The sequence below is a fragment of the Pelodiscus sinensis genome, chromosome 4 (assembly GCF_049634645.1).
Source record: "Pelodiscus sinensis isolate JC-2024 chromosome 4, ASM4963464v1, whole genome shotgun sequence".
Taxonomy (NCBI): Eukaryota; Metazoa; Chordata; order Testudines; family Trionychidae; genus Pelodiscus; species Pelodiscus sinensis.
Genome location: NC_134714.1, coordinates 33,922,688 through 33,947,277, shown reverse-complemented (window position 1 = coordinate 33,947,277; position 24,590 = coordinate 33,922,688). Strand labels below are relative to the sequence as shown.

The 24,590-nt window shown below is 43.2% G+C and overlaps 1 protein-coding gene across 5 annotated transcripts in view; it reads right to left on the bottom strand.

Moving 5' to 3' along the window:
* EML5 (EMAP like 5) overlaps nucleotides 1–24,590 on the bottom strand; it is a 315,990-nt gene that overhangs the window by 176,517 nt on the left and 114,883 nt on the right. For all 5 annotated transcript variants that reach the window (XM_075926737.1, XM_075926739.1, XM_075926736.1 and 2 more), the window contains exons 14-16: nucleotides 21,849–22,035; nucleotides 19,089–19,194; nucleotides 4,693–4,786 (exon numbers count right to left, since the gene is read on the bottom strand). In XM_075926737.1, the coding sequence (XP_075782852.1) occupies nucleotides 4,693–4,786; nucleotides 19,089–19,194; nucleotides 21,849–22,035 (387 nt within the window). The remainder of the gene's footprint in view (nucleotides 1–4,692; nucleotides 4,787–19,088; nucleotides 19,195–21,848; nucleotides 22,036–24,590) is intronic.

The following is a 24,590-nucleotide window of genomic DNA, read 5'->3' as shown; positions in this document are numbered from 1 at the left end:
GCAGGACCAACCCTAACTAAATCATCCCAGCCGGGATTTTGTCAAGCCAAGACTTGAAAACCTCTAGGGATAGAGATTCCACCACCTCCCTAGGTAACCCATTTTGGTACTTTACCACCCTCCTAATGAAACAGTTTTTCCTGATATCCAACCTAGACCTCTCCCACTGTAACTTGAGATCATTGCTCCATGTTCTGCATCCGTCACTACTGAGAACAGCCTCTCTCCATCCTCTTTGGAACCTCCCTTCAGGAAGTTGAAGGCTGCTATCAAATCCCCCTCTCTTCTCTTCTGCAGACTAAATAAGCCCAAATCCTTCAGCCTCTCCTCGTAGGTCATATATTCTGGCCCCCTAATAATTTTGGTTGCCCTCCGCTGGATCCTCTCCAATGTGTCCATGTCCTTTATATAGTGGGGGTGGAGGGAGGGGAAGGCCAGAACTGGATGCAATACTCGAAATGTGACCTCACTAATGTTGAATACAAGGGAATAATAACTTCTCTAGATCTGCTGCAAATGTTCCTCCTAATGCACCCTAATATGCCATTAGCCTTCTTGGCTACAAGGGCACACTTGACTCATATCCAGCTTCACATCCACTGTAATCCACAGGTCTTTTTCTGCTGAACTGCTACTTAGCCTAGTTGGTCCCCAGCCTGTAACAGTGCTTGGGATTCTTGTTGAACCTCATCAGATTTCTTTTGGTCCAATACTCCAATTTGTCTAGGTCACTCTATCCCTACCCTCCAACATACTCCAACATACCCATCTCTCTCCCTACCATACTGTCATCTGCAAACTTCCTGTGGGTGCAATCCATGCCCCTCATGCAAGTCATTAATCATCTAGTCGACTATTCATTCATCTAGTCAACTATTCATAGTGTGGGATGGCAGGGGGCTCCCCAGGAGTGGGGCTGGAGTATGCTGGCTGCTGGCCCCCAGGAACTATAAAATAGTTGATTAACTGCTAAGAATTCATGTGGTTACTTAACTATTCTATTACCCCCAATCTAACATCCCTCGCACAGAGTAGCTGAGTGCTCCTCACCCAAGCAACGGACACACTGAAGTATCCTTCTGAAACAGGTATGGACAGCCTGTAGGTTATACACCTTTTAAAACCTGGTAAAACAAGCATTTCCATCAACATGGTTTCTGCAAAAGCAGGCACCTTGAAGAAAAATGTTAACTAATTTTTAATAGAACGATATTAATTAAACTACTAACTGTAAACTAGCAATAAACTACCAAACTTTACTAATTGACTAACAACTAACACTTGAGGGCGAGGTGACTGCTGGATTCCGACTGAAACCAATGGTGGTAGAGAGAGAGTTGAAGGGACAGTTGGCTCCACATGCGGAGTAGCCACTTCAAATGGTGCATGCCGTCTGCCTTGTGTATGCAGCCTATCAATTCTCCAATTAGAAGCTCGGTGGCATTCAAACATTCAAGGTGGAGCATCCACCGGGACACTCCGGCTGTGTCTAAACTACATGGCTCCGTCGATGGAGCCATGTAGATTAGGCTGATCGGCAGAGGGAAATGAAGCCGCGATTTAAATAATCATGGCTTCATTTAAATTTAAATGGCTGCCGCACTGAGCCAACAAACAGCTGATCAGCTGTTTGTCGGCTCAGCGCACTACTCTGGACGCTCCCGCGCCGACCTGAAAGCCCTTTATCGACCTCCCTCTTATGCCTCATAGGATGAGGTTTACCAGGGAGGTCGATAAAGGGCTTTCATGTCGACAGGGGAGCGTCCAGACTGCCCCAATATGCCGACAAACAGCTGATCGTTAGAGCGGGGCAGCCATTTAAATTTAAATGAAGCCACGATTATTTAAATCGCGGCTTCATTTCCCTTTGCCGAACAAACAAATCTACATGGTTCCGTTGACAGAGCCATGTAGTCTAGACGTACCCTCCTTGAAGAAGAATTTCTTATCATAGGGTATGTCTACTCAGCAAAGTTATTTCAAAGTAACAACCCTTATTTCGAAATAACTTTACTGGCGTCTACGCAGCCAAACCGCTATTTCGAAAGAAATTCGAAATAGCGAAGCACTTATTTTGAATTTGGTAAACCTCATTCTACAAGGAATAATGCCAAATTCGAAAAAGCTATTTCAAAATAAGTGCTGTGTAGACACTTATTTCAAAATAAGAGGCCTCCAGCCTTCCCAGGGTGTCTTGGTGGCCACTCCAGCCTCAACCAGGAACACTCCTCTTTCTCCCCCCTCCCCAGAGCCCTTAAAGGGGTAGACTCTGGCCACAGTGCCTGTGCCAGCTCCAAGCCTGCCAGCCCAGAGCCAGCAGTCACTGCCCCTGACCCAGTGGCCCCAAAACATGAGCTAGCAAGCCACTGGCAGCCAGGCCTTCACCACTCCCCAGGAGCAGTCGGCCAGCTCCCAGGAGCCTGCCAGGGCCCGGAGAGGGTGGGCGCCTTCCTGGTCCAGGGTGGAGATCATGGACCATATTCAGGTTTGGGGGGGATGCCCCCAACATCCATGATCTCTGCACTAGATGGAGGAACGTGGTTGTCTATGGCACGATAGCTGCCAGCCTGGCCACCAAAGGCCACATGCAAACCCAGGAGCAGGTTTGCATGACAATCAAGTTGGTCCGGTAAGACCCCCAACCCTGAGCTTCCCCTTCCTCTTCTTCCCCTTGCTTCCTCCTTCCAGCTCCCTCCTCCCAGGTTTTCTTCTCCCCTCTCCCACCCTCTCTTCTCCCCTTTCCCGCCTCCTTTACCCAGTCTCACCAGAGTTTCATTCCCTCCCCACCAGTTTTGTTAAATAAAGAGAGTGTGTGTTCATAAAAATACATACATTTTATTTGACATCAGGAAGGGGTCTAGGGAGGGGTAAGTGGAAGGATGTGAGGGAGGAATGGGGCTCAAGCCCCCAGTGGGACAGACCAGGGAGGCTCTTGGTGCTCCTTAGGGTGGAAGCTCTCCTGCAGGGCCTCCTGGATACTGACAGCCCCCCGATGGACCTCTCGGATGGCAGCCTGCAGAAAGTGCAGGCTCCCAGCAACGCGTCCAAGAGAAGCACCAGAGTGCCCAGGGGCAGCTCTGGCTCCATGTTGCAGAGTGCTGTGGTGCCCCGAGTGAGGGCAACCAGAACACGCAGAGACAAAATACTTTGCTGTTCCTCATTGAGGTAGACAAGCAAGCAGGGAAACCTGAGAAATGGCTGTCCAGGGGGTCTCCCTTTAAACACAAACCTCAGATAGCCTCAGGCAGCAGCCCCACACACAGTAAGTCCTGACCTAGTGCCCTGCTAGAACTGGTTCTGGCCACCCTTAAATGTGATTCAGAGTCCACTCAGTGTGGACGCGCTATTTCAAAATAGCAAAATGCTATTTTGAAATGCATTTTGTGTGTAGACACGTTTTTTCGAAATAAGATATTTCAAAATAACACTGTACTGTAGACATACCCATAAGTAATACTGAATCAAATCTCAATGAACTGTGTCAAATGACTATATAGGAAGACTCTTTCCTGATTCATCAAGGACTTCAGAAGCAAGTAAGGACAGTAACTATTCAGAGCCATTGACAAAGGCATATTCATGACTGACAAAAACCCTATTTTCCTCTTCCCACAAGCAGCCCTTAAGAGGTAAGTAACTGCTAAGGCTTGTTAGAGGCAAGCACAAAAGCCTTAGTCAACTTGTCAGGAGACCTGCTAGCAAGAACCAATTGAACTAAGATGATTATGGATAATTTCTCTAACTGCAGCACCACCTTCTAAAGACAGTGTCTGATTTAAAGAGCTTGAACTATTGTCTTGAAGAGAAAACTAACTATTCAAGGAAGGCAAAGTTGCCCTGGTTGCAGCTACCAGCTGCAAGACCAAGTTACCATAGCCTCAGAGCAGAGGATCAGGAAGGGAGGAGTAAGCAACTGCAACAAAAGGGTGTCCCTAGAGAAAGCATTTATTTGAGAATACTAACATAGGAAAAGGCTAGAGGAGTCACTTCTTGAGACTTAGCACAAGAAGTGATTCCTTCTCTGCAAAAGAAAAGCAGATGCCAACATCTGCAGGTCTGAGAGGGTACATTAGTGAAAGCAGCTACTGTATGAAAGGTAGATGCGGCCCAGAAAAACATTCACAGCAGCAGCTGCACGCAAAAGACTCAAGGTCCAGTAGCTACAGAAAGGAAAAAAGCACTAAACCTAGCTGCATGAAATAGGAACATTAAAGAAAGATATGTGTCGTGTTTGAGAGGCAAGTAGTGTGCATGAATGTTCCACAGAAAAGGCAAAGAAGTGCACAGCTGTGACTGGTAAGGAGGAAGGTTGGGAAAGGAACTGAATGCAGTCTGTGACTATAATTTTTTTGGGGGATGACAAGTTATAGAAATGACAATTGGAAGTGTGTGTTGTGAGTTTTAAAGAAACTGTTTCAAAGGGTACTGTGCATTTACTCACACATCAAAGAAATGTTAAAACAAATCTCTTATTTCTTATCTCCCGTTTGTGACTTAACTTTAATTGAAGTGGTTGATGGTTCTACTTCACCTACAGTTTTTCTCTCAAAACAAATATTAAATCTAAGCTAAATGCTACTGACTGGATGCATCAAGAAACACCCAGTAGTATTATAACTTTGTATCCATTCTGTTCATTGCCATCTGAAACTAAATTTTGGTAGAGATTTCAAAATAAAGTTAAACTTTTACCTTACTGCTGAAAGCTTTTCTCCTTTTTTCCAGTCCCAGAGCACAATAGTATGATTATCATCTATTCCAACAGAAGCCAAGCGTTTGCCATCCGCTACAAAAGGAATTGTATGGAAAGAGAGTGAGCAGAGAGCATTATTCTGCAATAACAAGAAATAAAATTATTATTCTCTATATACCAGTGTTTCTTAAACTTTTTAAGACCAAGGAACACCAAACAATTTTTTTTTTATGAGGAACACCAAGGATCTTTGGTTGAGCAAAAAAGAAACAAAAAAGGCCAGGGAGAATCTGGGGGAGGGGGGAGAGGAGGAGGGAAAGTTATTGAGGATCACCTGCCCCTTTAAGGGCGGCTATTTTGAATTCTGTTGTTCTCTGCAGCACACCTCCGACTGCCTCGTGGCACACCGGTGTGCCACGGAACACAGTTTAAGAAACACTAATATATACTATAAATCATACAAACCACTAATTTTAATAATGAAATGAAAGAATGTATAAATAGATAAACCACAGCTGATATGCTGCATGTAGGGAGATTCTTTTATATGGATGGTCTAATGGCTAGAGTATAGGACTTTCCAAGCCATGAATTTTCAAATTCTAACCCTCCCCGTGCCATTAACTTAGTGGGATACCCTAGGTTAGTCATTTAATTTTGTTATATCTCTAAATCTTGGATGTTTGGAGTTTTGGCAAAGGAATTATTGGTGTTGCTAGCTTTCCAAAATTTGGGAAATGTCATCTAAAGCAGAGTTATTGACTTCCTGGTCCTCCGCACTGGAGGCATACTTCACCTTAATATCCTCCACATCAGAAGCTGTCCTCAAAAATATCCTTTTGTAACAGGGTATCTGACTCTTTTAAAGGAAATCAGGCCCTATGGTACCTATGATGGGCTTCTAAATAGAAAGCATATCTGTTGCATAGAAAAAGCCTCCGCCTGAGCTTACTTGATTTTACACATGCATTTTCTGGAAATACACTAAACTGTAAGGGCTAAGGTTTTAAACTTCAATTCATTGTAATCTTTGTTAAACTTTGCAACTCGTTATCTCTGTAAAACCTTGCAACTTTGTAACTCTCAGCAACTTTGCTTTATAAGTTCAGAAACTTACTGTAAGCTGCAACTTTGTAATCTTTGTAACTCTCAGCCACCTTGCTTGTAACTTGCTCTAAACTGCATTCTCCCCTGAGTGATGAAGGTGTATGTGTCTGTGTGGTAGGAGTTACAAGGCTGAGGCACATGGAGCACATGGTGATGAGTCAGCAGAGACTACTGCTTTGTTGGATAAAGGGAAAGTCTGGGCATGCTCCCTGGTGATGAGGTGGATGAGTCACAGGAGCCATACAAACTCAATAAAAGGAGAGCGAGCACGTGTTGTACAGGGAGATTTCGGCAAATCCAGTAATGTGCCTGAACCACTACTGCTTATTGCTTGAACTTTAGCAACCAAGCTAACAGGCCCAAAATAGGCCTAGACAGCATGACCAAGTCAGGAAGGGGGAAGAAGGGGAGTTTGGGTGCCACAGAGAGGGCAGCTTGACCCTTCCTGAGGCCCAAATCTCTAGTAAAATCACTGAGCTATACATTTAGAAAAACAGGAAGTTTGTCTAAATGCCCTAAGACGTATATCTGTTAGGGCCCCCAAGCATGGAGTCTCTGAAAAAGAAAAAACGCATCTGGTGAAAGTGATGATCAGAAGAAAATCTCTTGCCTAACCTTTAAAAAGTGCTTGCCTAACAAGTTTTTGAGTGACAAGATATTGTAATACTAATGGATAAATAGGGACGAAAAGTTTGAGTTAGGGAGGACAATTTTGGGAATACTTGGAGAGACGCCTCGAGGGCTCCTTGAGGACTCTTCACTTCTGGACACATCTTCACCCCCACCGGCAGACGGAAGACTGGCCATTAGAAGCCTGTTTGGTGTCACTCGAGAGCCACACTCAACTTCGGTAATTATCGAGGGTCGGGGTGTTTTACTAACCTGTTGCGGACGTGTGTAAGTGCTTGAGACTAAGTAAAGTTTAGCTTTAAGTGAAAGCACTCTTTTATTGTCCTGTTTGTACCATCCATCTATCGGTTGGATGACCGTGTCTCCCCTGAATTATTTCCTGACACCTCCTCACAGAGAGTAAAAGTTACTGATAGGTTTGGGTTGAAAGAACCTCTGGTAACAGTGGCAGAAGTCTCTCTTTTTTCCTCCTTCTGAGAAGCTCTTTTTTCTACAGCCAGTCTCTTTCCTGACCAGTTTCCCAGCCATGACCAGCAGACAGACCCTTCAGAATCTACATGTGTTGGCTCCTTCTGCAACCCATATGCCTGTGTAAGTGCCTGAGGGCAGGAATGAATGTGTGTGAATGAATGAAGGTAGGTGTGTGTTTGTGAGAGAGAGAGAGAGAGAGAGAGAAACTGGTTCCCTCTTTAGTTTAAACCTTTGGTGGCAGCTCTATCTTCTTGGCTACGTCTAGATTGCATCCCTTTTTCGTAAAAGGGATGCAAATTAGATGTATCGCAATTGCTAATGAAGCGGGGATTTAAATCTCCCCCGCTTCATTAGCATAAAAATGGCTGAAGGATGAAGGATGCAATTGAGAATGCACTGTATGGGGATGGAGACAGGGTCTAGATTGTTGTCCATGCACCAGGAATGAAATCTAGGCACTCAAAGTGGTGGATTTCCCACTCTGTAACAGGACCAATTTGACATCTTGGCAACAGATCATTTCCAGGCTTTGGAACCAACTAGGAACCACACTGTTAGGTGAAGGTGGTCAGGCTCAGAGTGCACCATGGTTCCCTGATGTTGGGTCAGCATGTCATGGTGTCTGGGTAGCGGGTAGGATGGGTAAGGAGACATGTGGAAGAGGTAGGGGAGCCATGTCTGTCTTGGCCAAAAAGGGGGCTATGAGGATCACTGTTGCCTTGTCTCTGGTAATCTTCTCTAAGACTGTCGGTATCAGAGTCGTTGGAGGGAAGGTGTAAAGTACATGAGTGCCCCAGTTGAGTAGAAAAGCATTTCCCAGGGATCTCAGTCCAATTCCCACTCTGGAGCAGCAGTACCGGCATTTCGCATTTTGATGTGTGGCAAATAGCTCTATAGTTGAGAAGCCCCACACATAGAAAACATCTTGTAGTACTTGGTAGTGTAGCTCCCATTCATGATCCGTAACAAAATACCTGCTGAGGGCATTGGCAGTTGTGTTGTCTTTGTCAGGTTGGTAATATGCTATGATCATCACATTGTGACACATGCACCAGTTTCATAGGCGTACTGCCACTGCACATAGGGAGTGCAATCAAGTTAATAGAATCATAGAATAATAGGACTGGAAGGGACCTCGAGAGGTCATCAAGTCCAGCCCCCCGCCCTCAAGGCAGGACCAAGCTCCGTCTACACCATCCCTGACAGATGTCTATCTAACCTGTTCTTAAATATCTCCAGACAGGGAGATTCCACCACCTCCCTTGGCAATTTATTCCAATATTTGACCACCCTGACAGTTAGGAATTTTTTCCTAATGTCCAATCTAAACCTCCCCTGCTGCACTTTAAGCCCATTACTCCTTGTCCTGTCCTCAGTAACCAAGAGGAACAAATTTTCTCCTTCCTCCTTGTGACACCCTTTTAGATATTTGAAAACCGCTATCATGTTCCCCCTTAATCTTCTTTTTTCCAAACTAAACAAGCCCAGTTCATGAAGCCTGGCTTTATAGGTCATGTTCTCTAAACCTTTAATAATTCTTGTCGCTCTTCTCTGTACCCTTTCCAATTTCTCCACATCTTTCTTGAAATGTGGTGCCCACAACTGGACACAGTACTCCAGCTGAGGCCTAACTAGTGCAGAGTAGAGCGGCAGAATGACTTCACGAGTTTTGCTTACAACACACCTGTTGATACAACCTAGAATCATATTTGCTTTTTTTGCAACAGCATCACACTGTTGACTCATATTCAACTTGTGGTCCACTATGACCCCTAGATCCCTTTCCGCCATGCTCCTTCCTAGATGGTTCCTCCCTGATGGTTTCTGTAGAAGGCCATGGTCATGTTGTCTGTAAACGCCCTGATGGTGTGGCCCTGAATGAGAGTGGCAAAGTGATTGCATGCATTGAAAACTGCCCTCAGTTCTAAAAGGATGATATGATGTGAGGTTTCCCTCATGGACCAGTGGCTCTGAATGTGACGACCATTGAGATGTGCCCCCAAGCCCACTAAAGATGCTCCAGTGGTAATTTGCAACATGGGCTGAGGATGGTGCAAGGGTACACCGGCTAACATATTGGTGGAGACGGTCCACTAAGTTAGAGATTTCGCCACTTGTGATGGTACAGCAACTGCCCTATGCGTATCGTGTTTGCTGTGAACATAGACTGAGGATACCCAATGCTGAAGGCACACTAGGTGAAGCCTTGCATGCATTACTACATATGTGGTAGCTGCCATGTGCCCCATGAGTTGGAGGCAGGTTAAGTATCAAAACAGTGGGACTCGTGGAGATGATTTGTATGAGGTCCTTAATAGCATGAAACCTGTGCAGCAGTAAGAATGCGCGGGCAGTGGATGAGTTTAGGCGTGCGCCGATAAATTCCAGAGACTGTTGTGGAGTCATTGACAATTTCTGAAGATTTATATAAAAACTAACTACTAATGAACAACAAACTATTAATACTATAACTAACTAACTAAGAATTAACTGGGAATTGTTTTTCCCTCAGAATCTGAGGAGAGAGAGAGAGAGATCCTTCCATCCAAGGACAGTTAAGAATAACTGGTGGGAGCTGGACCACGCGCTCTAACAAATGGCGCAAATAGCACGAGGCGCCTGGCGCGCATGCTGGTCTGGCAGACCACTGCTGAAAAATCTCCGATCTGCAGCACTAGGACAAGCCCAATATCTACACTGGAGCACCCACGGGGACACCATTCAAAGAAGAACATATTTTTCTTATAACAATTATGTGATTTCTTGTCAAATATACTAATCTGTTGGTCCAAAAATGCCATATGCCTTTAAAATGGTTAACTGAGGCATACAGCACACAAACAAAAAATGGGTGACAGGCCATAGCATAGAACCAGAGATTCAGTTACGTGTCATTGGGATCACACAACTATTAAAATAATATTAATTAAAATTAACTACTAGTAAAGTAAACTTTGACTAATAAAAAAACCAATATAATCAAATACTATGATGATGAGGGTCTGTATACATACACTACCAAGAAACAATAAAATATAATAATGTATAATCAAAGTTATGATAGATGAAATGACCAGGAAGTGGGTTCTTGTTTTACTGCCTCAATGACCAAAGTATCTCAGAGATGTCTGTGGCTATAACTCCTTACAAAGTTCTGATCCAAAAATTCATGTTCCAAAGAGGCTGATCATATGCCTCCAAAAGACAATGTGATAGAGACAACCACAAAATTAAAGTTGGAGGGATAGAGGAGAAGAACAGTAGCAAAATCACTGCCAGTTTTACTGGATTAAATCACTACACATAAAGAAAAATGAAACACTGACTAAATGTCTTATTCTTACATATCAGTTTCACAAAGATATTAGACAGCAGCCACAGTAAATTTCAAATATATACAATCTAATATTTTACAGGTCTACAGGAAGAGTTTAAGTTTGGCATGTGAAACAAATTGACCCTCCTTGCATACAACAGGCCTAGAAGTAAAAGCATATATATGTTTGACCATTTACAGTACTATAATAATAAACAAACCTACACCAAACAGGTTCATAAGAAAAGTGCCTGAAGGTATAACAGTTTGAAGCACAGAGATGACCAACTTTTTATTGCACAGGTCTACAAGTATAATATAGGAAAAGTTGCTTATTTATAAAACAAATGCAAATTTAATGTAGCTAGCCTTTCAGGATGGTATTTCAATAGAGTATATTGATGCAGAAAAAATGTAAAACTGTGTTACTCTGTCTGATATATTACCTTAATCATCTCGTAGCTACTTAGATATTTACAAAGTAGCATGTCAGGAATAATTTTTAAACAATCTCCCATGCAACTGAAAAAATTACCAGAAAAGTCTAATATTTTCTTATATACATTTAAAAGAGCAAGATGACTTGCTTATCGGACCTGTGAAGGCATGATTTTAACCTCCATAGAAAGGAAAATGGCTATATTTGTTGAATGACCACAAGATGTGTTCACATTATTTCCTACTCCAACAGCTCCTTGAATTACATTTTAACCTCCATAGAAAGGAAAATGGCTATATTTGTTGAATGACCACAAGATGTGTTCACATTATTTCCTACTCCAACAGCTCCTTGAATTACATCTGCTGCTTCTATTGCTTCCTCAGCTTGAAGGTTTATAAAGTGCATTAAATAATGGAATTTGCTACTTTCAGGTAAAATAAAACAAGTGGCCTATCTTTTCTAAGGATGTTAACTAATGACTAAGGACTGTAAGAGGCCTGACCTACTCAATTAGTCGATAGTCACGTCCGCATTCCTCCTTTGAAATGTACAAGAGCCCCAGCAGGATTCTTCCTCCTCAAAGGAGGAATGCAGAACTCCACATGCAGCCCGGGGTCAGTGGGAAGTCCCGCTGACTCCAGGCTCAACAAAGGCATGCTTACCTTTTGAAATGCACAAGAGCCCCTGACCCCAGGCTCCATGCTGCGCTTCTGCTTTGAAATGCTGCACTGGAGCTCAAGATCAGCTGGGTCCAGGCGATTTGAAATGCCGCACTGGAACCCAGGATCAGCTAGGGAGTCCCCAGCTGACCCTGGGCTCCCTGCAGCACTGCCACTTTGAAACGCCACAGCAGCATTTCAAAGGGGCAGCATCGCATGACTCATCCAGGCTCTGTGCAGCACTTCCCCTTTACAACGCCGCAGCAGTGTTTTAAAGGGGAAGCACCGCATGGAGCCCAGGGTCAACTCTGTGCAGCGCTGCAGCTTTGAAACACCAAGGCAGCCTGGGATCAGCTGTTCAGCGTTGCCCCTTTGAAATGCCGCCCTGGGTATGGGCTCCATGCGATGCTTTTAAGTACCCTCTCTTCCCCCCTCTTTGCTGCCTCTATCTGATAGAGGCAGCAAGGTGGGGGAGAGATTGACTAATACACTCGACTATCCAATAAGCATTTGCTTATTGGATAGTTGACTAATCCTTAACATCCTTAACTCTAATTATTGTTCTTTGAGATGTGTTGCTCATGTACATTCCATTCTAGATGTGTGTGTGTGCCCATGTGTCAGAACTTTTTGTCTTAGTGACATCCATAAGGTTGGCTCTGGAGTGCCATGCTCTTGCACCTGTGAAAAAAGCACCACCAGCTCTACACCTTCTCTACTCCTTCCTGCCAATAACTCCGCTAAAGGGATAGGAGGGCAGGTAATCAAATTGACATGAGCAACACATCTGTGGTGTCTGGGACTTGGGAATATTGTGGAAAGCCAATAATAGTACTGCAGTGCCCACTGAAGTGTAGACTCTCTCCTCATAAGAAAGTGCATAGTGCTTTGCGAATGTAAGATGAGATGCCCAGATAGCCGCTGTGGTAAGGGCCCCTCTTACCCCAGCCCCTGGTCTCTTGCTCCTAACCCCAGAGTTTGGGATTCACTGCAGGTCTCTGTGCTAGAGAGCCCAGCCACGGCTCCTCGACTTCCTCCCTCGCTGCCTCCACTTAATGCTGTTTCTCTTTCTCTCTCTCTCTGTTTCTCCACAGCCTCCCTTCTGTCCTCTCCCTCCAGCTTCCAACTGCTGAGGCTTTTAAAGGCCCTCAGTCAGCCAACAAAAGAGTCAGCAGGCCCCAATCAGCCTGAGCCAGCTCCCTCCCAGTTGCATCTAATTGGCCTGCATCTCTCTGCTTCTACTTACGGGTTTTTTTTTACCCTTTTGGGCTGCCTTTTCCACTCTCTGCAGCAGCTCCCTGGCCTGACCCTGCCACACCGCGTTACAAATGTCTGAGAGGGGCACATTGTGAAGGTATGCAGTAGATTACGAAACAACTCCAATGGAATAAACTGTCAAGAGTAATGGTGATTGAAGACCTTTAGAGGTGTACCGTAGTCTAATACAGTCTGTGATCCATTTGGACAGCCTTTGTTTCGATATGGCTTGATCTTTTAAACATTCAGTGACCACCACAAAAGGGCAAGGGGTTTCCCTGAAGGTCTTAGTCCTTTTCAGGTAAAATACCAGTGCTCATCTAACATCGAGTGTGTACATGGAGACCTCAAACACATTTGTGTGCAGCTTTGGGAAAAAGTTTACCAGTTCATTTATGTGGAAAGAGGATGCAACCTTGAGTAAGTACTTAGGGTTTGTGCAAAGAGTAACCTTGTCTGTATGAAACTTGAACTGTTTCCACTTAACTAGGTAAGTAGCCCTAGTGAAGGGTTTTCTGCTACCGATGTGGACCCACTGCACACAGGCCAAGCATACCTCTTCTTTTGCATTCAGCCATGCAGCAACCTTACTGTGAGATGCAGAAGCATCTGTGATCTTTGGACAGCAAGTCCAGCCATAATGGAAGCTGTACAGAGCTGCTACTGAGAAAGTCAATAGGGCATTGAACCCTATTGCTGGTGAGGCCATGCAGGAACTATTAGGATTATTCTCTCCTTGTCCTGGTTGGTTTTCATAAGGATTCTGTGGAATTGAGGCACTGGCAAAAATGTGTATAGCAAAGCCCCCACCCACAGAAGAAGGTGTTAGACCAGAAACTTCTGTCTTTCTCACAAATTGAGCAGAAAATATGTCACTTTTTGTTCTGTCCGGAATTGAATAAATCCACCTGGGGAATCTCCCACCTCTGGAAGTTCAGGCTATCCACTTCCAGATGGAGTGCCCATTCATAAAAGATCCTGCTGAGGAGATCTACTAACATGTTCCTGGTGCCCAGAAGGTGTGAGGCCATGAGATGAATGGCATACAGAGCACAGAAGTTCCACAGCCAGAAAGCTTCTTGGGAAAGTGTTGATGACTGTGCCTTGCTTGTTGTTATAAAGTATTGTCCATCAGGATCAGGAATTCTTGCCCTTCAGGTGAGGAATGAAAGCCTGGCAGGCCAAGCAAACTGCTCTGAGCTCTCTGATGTTTATGAGCAGGGATTGATCATCTTGCGACCAATGACTTTGCGTGCTGAGATCACACAGGTGAGCTCCCTCAGTCAGATCCAAATAATTGAATATAAGAGAGACCGACAAGGAGACAGTCACAGAGAGAACTCACCTGAACACTGAGTCAGGTCCAAACACCACCTCAGTGATGACTGGCTGTGACTTGGTACCATGACTACACAGTCCAAATCCTGTCTGTTGGTGACACAAACCAATGACAGCCATGCTTGCAGGGTCAGAAATGAAGCCATGCGTGCTGCACCACCTAACTACACACTGCTATGTGGCCCAACAACTTTAGGCACATGCATGTGATGGTGAGAGGGTAGGTTGTCATGAGATATCAGTTTGGCCATAACTTGGAAACGGCCCTTTGAGAGGAAGTCTTCACTGCTATGAAGTCTATATGCAGCACTAGGATCAGAGTTGTTTTCTTTTCATTAATCAGCAGACTCAGACCACGACAGATGGATCACAGCAGATCTTTTTCACCCAGTCCAGAGATTTTCATTTGATGAGACAGTTTTTGAGGTACGGATAGACTTGAATGCCTTGATGCCTCACATAAGTGGTGACTGGTGACATGCACTTTGTAAATACCCGTGGGGCTGATGACTGAGAGAGTACTGGGGAGTAGAGGCAACTCACAAAGTCTCTCCCCCCTCCCCAATCACATGGCGCAGAGAGATACCGGGAGCTGCTTTGAGCAGCTGCCTGAGGGTCCCGCTGGGATGCTGGCACAAAAGCCAAAGCCAAGCACCAGGTCACTACTCAGACTGAGTGTACTTAAATGCATGCTAGATCCAGTACTCAGATCCAACCCAAAGCAGGATGGTGAATGTCCAGAAAGAGGGAGCTTGATGTCCTCTATGATGCTGGTTTAGTAAGCAGGTATGTCCCCTCTGATTCTCCAAAGACAAATTCAGACAAAGAAATATATTACACACTACCTGCCATTATTTGTCCTGCAGCACTATTAAACTGTGAAAACAGAAATATTAAAATCACTCAAAAGCTAACACAGCAAGGAGTCCTGTTGCATCTTAGAGACTAACAGATTTATTAGGGCATAATAACTCTGTTAGTCTCTAAGGTGTCACAGGACTCCTCACTGTTTTTGCAGATACAGACTAACACCTGAGTTTTTTCCAAAGCTAACACCGTTGTTTGCCACTACCTACTTAACTTTCAATAGAGGTGCAAACAACTCTTTGTGTAGATTCCTATGTCAGGAAGGATACTATCAATTGACTTTGATTCTTATCTGCTTCGTTTTAACTACCCAATCTTCAGATATTCAGATTCCCTTAACCCCCCTATTTTCTATATCCTCTGCTCCCTGTCTCCCACCCCTCTCCTTTTTTTCTTCCCTCCTCCCCCTTCTCTTCTATTTATTTTGGGTCTGCACATCCTAAACTCAGAACTCCAGTCATCTGAAGAAGTGGGCTGTGCCCATGAAAGCTCATGATATCATCTACATGTTTTGTTAGTCTATAAAGTGTTATCACACCATTTGTCATATATTTATAGTATGTTTGTATATATCAGTTATGCCTTTACCCAGAATACTTTTATCAGTTTTGACCTCAAAGAGCATATAAAAAAACCCAGAAGAGGCCAAGACTCGGAGGTGTGTGAAAAAGACCTACAGGCATGGAAAGACTTCTATATGAAGAGTGACTGAAAAGACAGAGCTTTTCCATTTTAGAAAAGAAACAAGTAAAAGGAGACAAGATTGAAATAAATAAGAATGCATGATTAGCCTGTAGAACTCATTGCCACAATTTATTATTTAAGGTAAGAACCGAGACTTCAAAAAGTTTTAACCTTTTATATCAATTTCCATTCCAGAGTTATAAGCATAGGCGGCAAGTTGTATGGGCTCATGGTGCCCATGCTCCAGCAATAATCAGAGCCGAGAGCCCTGCTCCACCAATATGGAGTGAGGTCTCTCCCCCGGCTCTGCCTGGAGAGTGTCCCAGCCCCCACCGCTCAGGAAGCTGTGATGAATGGAGTCAGCTGGCCTCCGTGCTGTTGGGAGGCTCCTTTGTCTCCTGGGGGCGGAGGTCGAGCTGCTCTGTGTGTGGGCTGCTCAGCCACATACCTGCGGGGGAGCATGGTGGTGTTGGAGCAGACAGACCAATTGCTGCTGGCTGCCATGACCCCAGCGATTTCTCAGCCGCTCCAGGTTTTCTGCCACCTCTCATCTCCTGATAAGACTCTGTCTCCCCGAGAGGTTAGTCCCCCCGCCCCCTCATTGCTGCTCTTGCTCAGCGTTCTTCCTTCCCTGAGAAATTATCTCCCCTCCCTGTTGCAATCCACATTAAGATGGGGGAGAGGGGTTGGTACAAGAGGGTGGGTTGTAATAGCTACAGGGCTGTCACCCACTAGGTTTTGTATTCAATACAGGCTGAGGGAAATCTGGGCATGGGGGGAAAGTAGGGGGATACATGGCAGAGGTAGGGCTGCAGTGTGTGTGTCAGGAGGAACTATCTAGCTCACCAAAACCTTAATGTTCTTGGTGCTGCTGGAGACAGAGAAGCCAGCTGTCTGACATTATGCTCCATATATCCACACAAACACTTTCTTTTTGGGGAGTCTCCTTTTTCATCCTTTATTATTGGTTAGTGTCTCTAGAGAAAATACCTAGTCTTCAGTTCATAAAAATACCTATCAAACACAGTAACATGAACAAGAAGCTACATCAACAATGACATTGCTCTTGTGCAGGGTCACATCTGAACAGGATACTTGTTTAAGGCAGATGATGATTGGGGAAGGGACTAAACATCTTGCACTGACCCCAGTGTATGCGTATGGACTGATGCTGCTGTAACACGATTAAAACAAGTTTGTTTAATAATGTAGGAACACGGGCAATCCTGTATGTGTGGCTTCCACTTGAGTCTAAGCACTCATCTCTATGCCCAGTTGCTGCTGTACATGGTGATCTTTGGATGGGAATTCCACTTTCCTCTCAGTTGTGCGGTTTAGAGTCCAGGATTACATCTGTTAAATTTCCCTTGACTTTCCTCTGGGAGGGGGGGGGGAGGACAGAATTGGAGAGGGGCTGAAGGCTTTGAACAAATCTTGGTGTGTTAGTTATAAACACAGTGTCAAACTGCTTGGTTGTCAGTAGTGTAATAATGTTTCTTTTTATTTCCACTGTAGTGGTTGGCTTTTAACACTGCTACCAAGTTCTGTTTAGAAATGCCATAGAGGAACTTGATATTTTTTGGTACCTGGTTTATGAATATTGTGGGTGTGCCTCAGCTTCCCTTAAGCATTTCTTAAGTATCTGGGTGCAGGGATAAGGGTGTCTGATTGTTGTAGAGCCCTACAGGGCCAGTGTGATGCCCTCTGCACAGAGAATGGCTAACACTCTCTCTCCTGGCAACTCATGGCCTGGGCCCCTCTCCTGCAAGGTGATAACTGAAGGTGTTGGAGCAAAAAGAGATCAGGTGGCCTCCTTGTCCAAAAAAGAGACAAAGGCCAGAGGAGGAGCTGGAAACAGTGTCAGTTTCAAGCTGGCTGGGGAAACAGGGAGAGGCCCAGAACTTGGGTCTGGGCTCCCCACCCTGAAAGATGGGGTCTGGAGCCTGGGCCGGGGTTGCTGCAAACTGGAGGGCAGAAGGTGGGTGGTAGAGGAAGGGGCTTGTGCTGAGGGAAGGAGAAGAAACGGGAAGGCACCAAGGGACAGGGTGCAATGAGGGCCAAAGTGGAGACAATAAGGAAAAGTGCAGGAGGGGAGGTGTCAGTGGGAGGGGGACAGGGTGATGCTGGGAAGGGAGAGGTAAAGGGCATTGGGAGCTAGAGGGGGAGGGGGAGGTGCTGGGAGAAGGTTTGAGAGGAGTGGTGGGCATGAGGAAGGCGGGGATGGAGCAATTCATGTGTGAGGGCACAGAGGCATGGGGGCAGAGGGTGGTGAGGGGGTGGACATCGGGGAAAAAGAGGGCAAAGAGGGCAGGATAGTGAGGGAAGGGGGATGCACCAGGATGGTGCAGGGGTAAGGGAAGGTGCAGGTGCCAGGGGATTCTGGGGGTGAAGCAGAAGGGCAGACACCTGCATGGGAGGGACCAGCACCAGAGGAGAGAGGCAAGGCAGGTGCGTAGAGGGAGGTGTTAGGAGAGGGGATGAGGAGGGGTAGCTCACATGATCAGAGTAGGGCTACTGGGGGAGTGGGCACAGGGGAGGAGAGAAGGGCTGGTGGAGGGGGGGCAGGTTGCAAGAGGGCTGAGGGGAGTGAGAAGGGCAGGAGTCAGGACAGCAGGGAAGGGTGAGGAGTTGGGGGGAGCTGATAGAGCAAGGGGAAGAGACATGGCAGCAGAGAGAAAAGGTAGAGGTTTGTAAGATATTTATTAATAACTTGGGTGCCACGGTGGTACATCCAAACAAGCCACATGAACTCAGTACTGGTTCACAACACAAAATTCATTCTGCTCATAATAGGAAACTCTTAGGCTATGTCTACACTGGTGGCTTCTTGTGCAAGACAAGAAGTCTTGCGCAAGAACACATCCACACTGCCACATCCACACTGTTGCACAAGAGCATCCATGGCAGTGTGGATGCTCTCTTGCGCAAGAAAGCTCCGATGCGGGTTCCTGAGCAAGAAAAAAATGAGTGAAGAGAAAAAATGAATAAAAATAGAGATTTTACATTTAAAGAAAATTCGTGTTTAGCGTATGTTATTCATTACTAACAAATTCCAGATGCAGCACTTTAAGGCTTAAATTCTTCAAAAAGCTCAATTAAACACAATCATTTTGAGCTCCAAATTCTTTGCAATGGATATTCTGAAGTAATATTTTGGGGAATTAAAATAAAAGACATTAATGATCTGCATAGAAAGGTTTGTACTTCTGACCGTTTTTAAAGGAAGAAAGAACACTGAAGGACTTTTACAGGTAGAGACTAACCTATCGCAGTGGCTCTCTGGATTGGTTTTCATATAAAGTTCGATGAAACATTGCAGACTCATTGTCTAGGATCTATTGCCCCATCTGTTAGAAGGACTAGTTATTATTAAAGTGATTCATTCCAGTTCTTTTATTTTAAATAACACACTCTTTTAATCTTGTTCCAGATAAGTGAAAAACAAAATTAGCTTTCTACAGAGAATATTTACTATTAGATAATCTCTGTCATTTAAGGGTGATCACCAGAAAAAACTTGAATGTGGTCCATATCTAAGCTCAAAGAGGAGATCCCACTTACAAATTAAAACTGAGTAGCACTGTACCTTCAAACAGAAAAAGAAAGATGAAATATATACTTTACCTGAAAAATCAACAGCACAAACGCCATACTGGTGATAGCCCTTTAAAACGGACAGTGGTTTGATTGTCTCTGTATCCCAAATGTGTACTGAGGAATCCCGACCAACCTAAAATATAAAGGGTTATAGGCATTCTTTTGTGTATTGCATTTATTCATCATATTTTGATTTTGTACTGAAAAAAAAATAATTTTACCATAAAATTTTAATTATACTAAATTGAAAAAATTCAAGTGATGGTGTTCATCTCTTTCCCACTTTGTTTATAAAAATACCAAATGGTGAAGTCTTGGAGTATCTACATGAAATGTCTCCCTCCTGCCTCACACCTGTCACTCCCACTTCTTTCTTCCAAGGAAAAAAGAACTTGGAAAAATTAATATAATTAACTAATCTTATAATGTGATTTTATACTAAAAGAGTATACTGTGAGGAGTTGCAGGTTTATTGTCTCAGTTATTTCTATATTAGTTGTTTTCTATTTACAAATAAAACTATTGGTTGTAAACTACTCTAGGCTCGAAAGCCAATACAATTTCTTTCCTTTTTTAAGCATCATTACCAGTAATAAAGTTTTGCAGGTCAAATTATGTAATACATATGCAATTCTATTAGTTTCAGCAAGTTTGAGTCAATGCAAATTCCTCAAATTTAGGATGAAAATCTCGTTTAGCTCTGTTGAGCATGCAGGCATTGGTAGTCTAACTATCTGATCACTTACTATTTATTCTATAGAATCTGTGCCTCGTTCAATACACAAAATGGTAGTTAAGAAGGTAGACAGCTGCAGAAAGAAAAGAATATTCCAGTCTGGTTTAAGGTGCCAGCCTGGGGCCTAGGGTTTTACTTGGTTCTGCCATGTATTTACTACATCATGTCATGCAAGCCTATAAAGCTTAATCAAGACCTCATGAGCAACCATAAATAAAACATTTCTTATTAAGCATCTGATTTTCCAATCTTAACATGGATTTAATGCATATTTTAAAATATACTGCATCTTAGACACATTTTTATTCAAATACTTTCATCTTTCAAAAGTCAATACATAAGATGTTCTATATAAAACAAAGGAATTCACTGTATAATCAAAATCTCCTAACTATACTAATTTGTTTACATTATTTCAATCATATTTTTTACTCAAATTATAATTATTACCAATGTACATATAAACTCTTAACTGAGAATTTGGTGAGCTTAATAATCATCTATCTGTATTGGGGATGTAAGTGACTACTAAAGTAGTCAACTACTCACTTCCCCCCACCCCTTGCTGCCTCTGATACAGAGGCAACAAGATGGGCAGGAAGCATGAGCCGGTGCTGGGGAGCGACAGCTTAAAGGCTGGTTCCCCCAGCACCGTTTCTGCAGTGTGTGGACAGGTGAGGGGGCAAGGGAGGTAGAGCAAACCACAACTCAGCAGTCCAGGCTCACACTGGGTCCTAGACTACTGTGTCTCTGCTTTTTAAATGTAGTGAGAGCTGCAGTAAGACCAGTAAGAGCCTGGTCCCTCCCTGCAGCTCTGCCTTTTAAATGTAGTAAGAGCTTGGGAACTCTTACTACATTTAAAAAGCAGAACCGCAGCAGTCTGGGACCCGGCGCAAGCCGAGACCGCTGAGACCCGGCTCATGCCAGTCCCAGACTTACCCTCACTGCAGCTCTGCAGTTTAAATGTAGTAGGAACTAGACTGCTTGACTCCTACTACATTTAAACTGCAGAGCCGCAGCTTATCAACTAATTGTGTATACAATACAAATTGTATCGCGTACAGAATTAGTCAATTACCCACTTCTTAACATCCTTAGTCTTTATCTATGTCACCAGTTTCTTAGCCTGTGAGTTCACTAACTAAAACTCAAAATAGTTTCCTCAGATCAAGCCATAAATTCTTGAAGTAAGAACTAAGCTTTTGGGAGATGCTTATCAGAAAAGGATGCCTGTGAAAAAGTACTAAATGTAGGTACTGTCTGAAAAAATAGCATCTTATTGTAAATAATAACAGCACTGAGATTTTGAGCATATTTACAGAATTCACTCATATGACAATATAAAATAGTCTACACTGGAAATTCAGACTAAAAGAAAATTCATTTTGACAGCTACCTTTAACAATATAAAAATGTACTTGTCTTCAGCTTTTTTCTATATGTTATTTTACAGTGGCAACACAATACAGCGTTGATTTTTAAAAATAAAATAAAAATGATAATTTATTCATGCTCACTTGAGAGTTAATCAGTTAGGCTAGGTCTACATTACAAAGAAAAATTGGAAAAAGATACACAAATTGTGAATTGCAATTTGCGTATCTTTTTCCACTTTTGTTTCGAAAGAGTCTATTATGAAATTTGGCGTGTCTACATGGTGCCAAATTTCGGAAAAACCTTCTCTTTCGAGCCATCCCTTCTTCTTCATGAAATGAGGTTTACAGCGATGGCAAAAGAATGCGTCTGCTTTTCTGAAATTTTGTTCGGAAAAGCAGATGCGTTCCTTGGACACGGCATAGCTTTTCCGGGATACCACCGGTATCCCAGAAAGAGCTGCAGTCTAGATATAGGCCTATAAATTCAATTGTCAAAATTGACTGAATTGATCTAATTGGAAAAAAGATGAGAGTCTCATTTATTAGACTTAATCTCTGTCCCCGACACAATATCAAAAATTCACCTGGATATCTGTAGGTTGCAAAATCCTGCAGTGTAAATTCACTAATTTAGTATAACTTTAGATTTCTGATGCATATAAACATGTATCTTACCTGGCCTGTTGCCACATAGTCCTTTAAGGGATGAATGGCAAGGCAGAGAATGTCATCATCATGACCCAGATAAAAGCGCTGTGTGTTCTGCTGCCGATTGTACACTACTCCCACTGCTGCAACATGGTATACAATTTCACCAGTCTGAGTGTAAAATAGATTACTCCGACAATCATAACCTCTGTAACTAATTAAAAAAATAGTTTTTAGATCAAGGTCACAAGTATATATGCTAGGCAATAAATGATATATAAACAATCAAGACACATTTAATTCTTAAATTAGATAACACCACACAATTGACTTACCAATAAAGGAGTACCTCTATTAAAAAGGATTTATACCATTATTCCCAAGAATACCATTTCACAAACAAATTAATATGCAAAGATCATGACATCTATCCCTAACTTGAAAGAGCCTGTTTTTAATAGTAATGCTTCACAGTAAGTTTAGAACAGAAAGCAAAGACTAATATTTTTTATCAAATGAACATGCAGGGGAAATTTAGGTAGACTGCATGTAATTATACAGATTGGAATTTGTCCAGAGTACTAGGCATAACACTTTCTTTTTACATCACAACAGGCTTGAATCCTTAGTGAATCTGGTCAGGAGTTTCCATCAAAATGATTTTTAAATGGAAAATGCATTTTATTTCAGGTTGGTTCAATCCAAATCAAAACATCTGTTTGATTAACTGAATTAAAACATTTTGTTCTGAGTCAGTTTAGTGTTGAACTATATCTGCCTTTGGTACTGGAGTGCTTCATGCCTCATTCTCTCTTAAGGGCGAGGGTTTGTGGGTGGACTACATCTTTTCTGATGCACCACAGATTTGCTTTTAACCAAACTATGTGTGCTGTATCCTGAAAGTCATGTGACTGGATGCATCATGGGAGATACAGTCCAGCGATAAAGGGAAATGAAAATGTGAAGCACACACAATAATAAAACTCCAAGAAGTCAAAGGCGCACAACATGCAGATGCAGTTCTCCAAAAGACTGAAAACAAAGCATTTAATTTCAATGAATATGACAAAACATTTTGCCATCTCTAAATCAAATTTTTTAGAACTTTTCTTTCAAATATTTTGATATTTCAATTTTTTGTCTTGATCGGACACAAAAACAAACACTGAAATATCAGAATTTCTCACAGGACAGAAATTATATTTCTTATTTAAAGCTAATATTTGGTTTTGAACGTAGCTCATGATTCAGTAGATAGCATTTTGGTTTATTTCTGGCTCAAAACAATACTCCACCAACAAAGAGCTCCATTACCACAATGATGAGCTATTGTTATGAGCCAGTAGTAAACCACAGTGCCGCCTACTGATTCATCAGTACTATGAAGTTGCAGTACCTCAGTAATGCTTGCAGAATCAAGGAGTTTCTTGCAATCTGTCATTCAAGTAGTGAGCCCAAACCTGTTTAGTTTGTCATATCCAAGAAGATCATAGAACAAGATAATATGATGACTCCAGACAGTATGCATCATGATCAGAAATAAAAATATGTTCACTATAAGTACATACCAAAAAATGTTATGAAGGATTGATCACGTCACCAGAACCCTAAAACATCTAATGGCTGACTCCTTCCCAACGTTTAAGATATTTTGCCATCACCAATCTGATGGCTGGCTCCTCCCAGAGGAATCCCTCCTGACACCTATTCAAGGATGTCTTCATTTTCTCATTCCTGAAACCCACTTTGGCTCCACTGCATTGGCTGGCTCTACTTCTCTTTATCTAGCACAGTAAGTATGCCATTGCCATCAATGTGCACAAGCTGGGTGATGATTCACAAATCTATTTCTCTACTGATAAGCTGTCTCCCTTCATCCAATGTAGTATCTTGCCCTGTCTTTCTGACATCTCTTTGTGGATGTCCAATTGGCATCTTAAGATTAATCTAACCAAAACTGAGCTCTTGATCTTTCCTCCTATGTCCTTCCCTCTGCTCTGACTTTCCATTACCACACTCAATGCAGTCATTCAGGCCCATAACCTAAGGGTCATATTTGACTTGGTGTTCTCCCAACATCCACACATTCAAGCCATTTATAAATCTTCCCTCTTTTTTCTTAGAGAGCATCTCTGAAATCAAGCCTTTCCTCTTTCTGGCCTGGTCTACACTAGGACCTTACATCAACCTTAGCTTCACACAATCATTTTTTTAAGCGATGCATCCACACTACCAAGCCTGTAGCATCAACCTTATGGGTCACGAAAGTCGATTCCTGTACTCCTGCTTTTCACAAGGAATAATGCTATTCCCGACCTTGTGTGGTAAAATTTACACTAGTGTAGACACAGTGCTGCCAGAAAGTCAATGTCATTGGCCTCCAAGAGGCCTGCAGCTTCCTGCTCTGATTTCTCTGGCCACATTTTGCATCTTTGCTGCTCTCCCACTGACCTCAAATAGGCCCAGGAATGGTAAAGGGCCTGTTCCACGTGGTCAGTGTGGCAAGCCCACTGTGAGCGAGCAGCATATTGCAGCACACGTGCAAATGGTATTGAACAATCCCAACAACAGTGTGACAACCTCAAGGACTTCTGCTCCCACAGGATCCAGTTCCTAGGGGCGTGGAAGAGCACCTGCCTGAAGTGTCCAGGAGACCTTAGTCCCCATTGAGGTGTGGAGGGATAAAATTATCCTTAATGAGGTCCAAACCAGCAGGAGGAATGCTGATATATGGCAAGCTGTTTGGGGGCTAAAGGATACTCCAGGGAC